Here is a 1,104-nt window from a genome sequence, read left to right as displayed (position 1 = left end):
GTGTTCCAACTCGATGTCAAATCAGCCTTCTTAAATGGCATACTGGAGGAGGAAATATATGTTGAGCAACCATCAGTATTTGTGAAACACGGTGATGAACACAAAGTCTATCTTCAAAAAAAAGGCTCTGTATGGCCTAAAGCAAGCACCAAGAGCTTGATATAGTAGGATAAATGATCATCTGTTAAGCTTGGGCTTTGAAAAAAGCTTATCTGAATCCACTTTGTATGTAAAACATAAAGACACTAATATCCTTATTATGTCACTTTATGTTGATGATCTTATGGTAACAAGAAATAATACAAGGCTGGTTGAGGAGTTTAAAGAAGAAATGATGCAAGTTTTTGAAATGACAGATCTTGGTCTTATGACCTATTTTCTTGGAATGGAGATCAAGCCAAGCAAAAGTGAAGTGTTCATTTGCTAGAAGAAATACGCAAAGGAAATTCTGAAGAAATTTCAAATGGAGGAATGCAAGTCGATGAGCACACCGATGAATCAAAAAGAGAAGCTCTGTAAAGAAGATGGAGCTGACAAAGTTGATGAAGGTTATTATAAAAGCTTGATTGGATGCTTAATGTATCTCACTGCAACAAGGCCTGATATTTTATTTGTTGTAAGTCTCTTATCTCGTTTTATGCACTGTGCAAGTGAAATGTATTTAAGAGCAGCAAAGAGAATATTAAGATATATCAAAGGTACTATTGACTATGGTGTAAAGTTTGAGAAGTGTCCAAGCTTCAAGTTACTTGGATTCTCAGATAGTGATTGGGCTGGATCCGCAGATGATATGAGAAGTACCTCTGGCCATTGTTTCAGCCTAGGTCAGGAATATTCTTATGGTCATCTAAGAAACAGGAAATTGTTGCACAATCAACTGCAGAAGCTGAATTCATAGCAACAACATGAGCAGTAAACCAAGTCTTATGGCTTAGAAAGATCATGTATGATTTACATTTGGAACAGAAGGAAAGTACTATCATTCTTGTCGACAACCAGGCAGCTAGTGCAATCTCAAACAATCCGGTGTTTCACAAGAAGACCAAGCATTTCAACATCAAGTTCTATTTCCTGAGAGAAGTGCAGCAAATGGGAGAAGTGACT

At 37.0% G+C, this 1,104-nt stretch overlaps 1 protein-coding gene across 1 annotated transcript; it reads left to right on the top strand.

Moving 5' to 3' along the window:
• Positions 1-463: 463 nt before the first annotated feature.
• On the top strand, positions 464-898 carry LOC107062494 (uncharacterized mitochondrial protein AtMg00240-like). Its single transcript, XM_015313162.1, has one exon. It carries the CDS (start codon positions 464-466, stop codon positions 896-898), a length of 435 nt encoding a protein of 144 aa, XP_015168648.1.
• The last annotated feature ends 206 nt before the right edge of the window (positions 899-1,104 follow it).

The sequence above is a fragment of the Solanum tuberosum genome, unplaced genomic scaffold (genome assembly GCF_000226075.1).
Source record: "Solanum tuberosum cultivar DM 1-3 516 R44 unplaced genomic scaffold, SolTub_3.0 scf00235, whole genome shotgun sequence".
NCBI classification, from domain to species: domain Eukaryota; kingdom Viridiplantae; phylum Streptophyta; class Magnoliopsida; order Solanales; family Solanaceae; genus Solanum; species Solanum tuberosum.
The sequence above is the reverse complement of the archived record's forward strand: the minus strand, read 5'-3'. Positions and strand labels throughout refer to the sequence as shown.

Bases quoted from the DNA above. Each gene is read 5' to 3' on its own strand.
- LOC107062494 (XM_015313162.1), top strand. From the start codon at position 464: ATGGAGGAATGCAAGTCGATGAGCACACCGATGAATCAAAAAGAGAAG.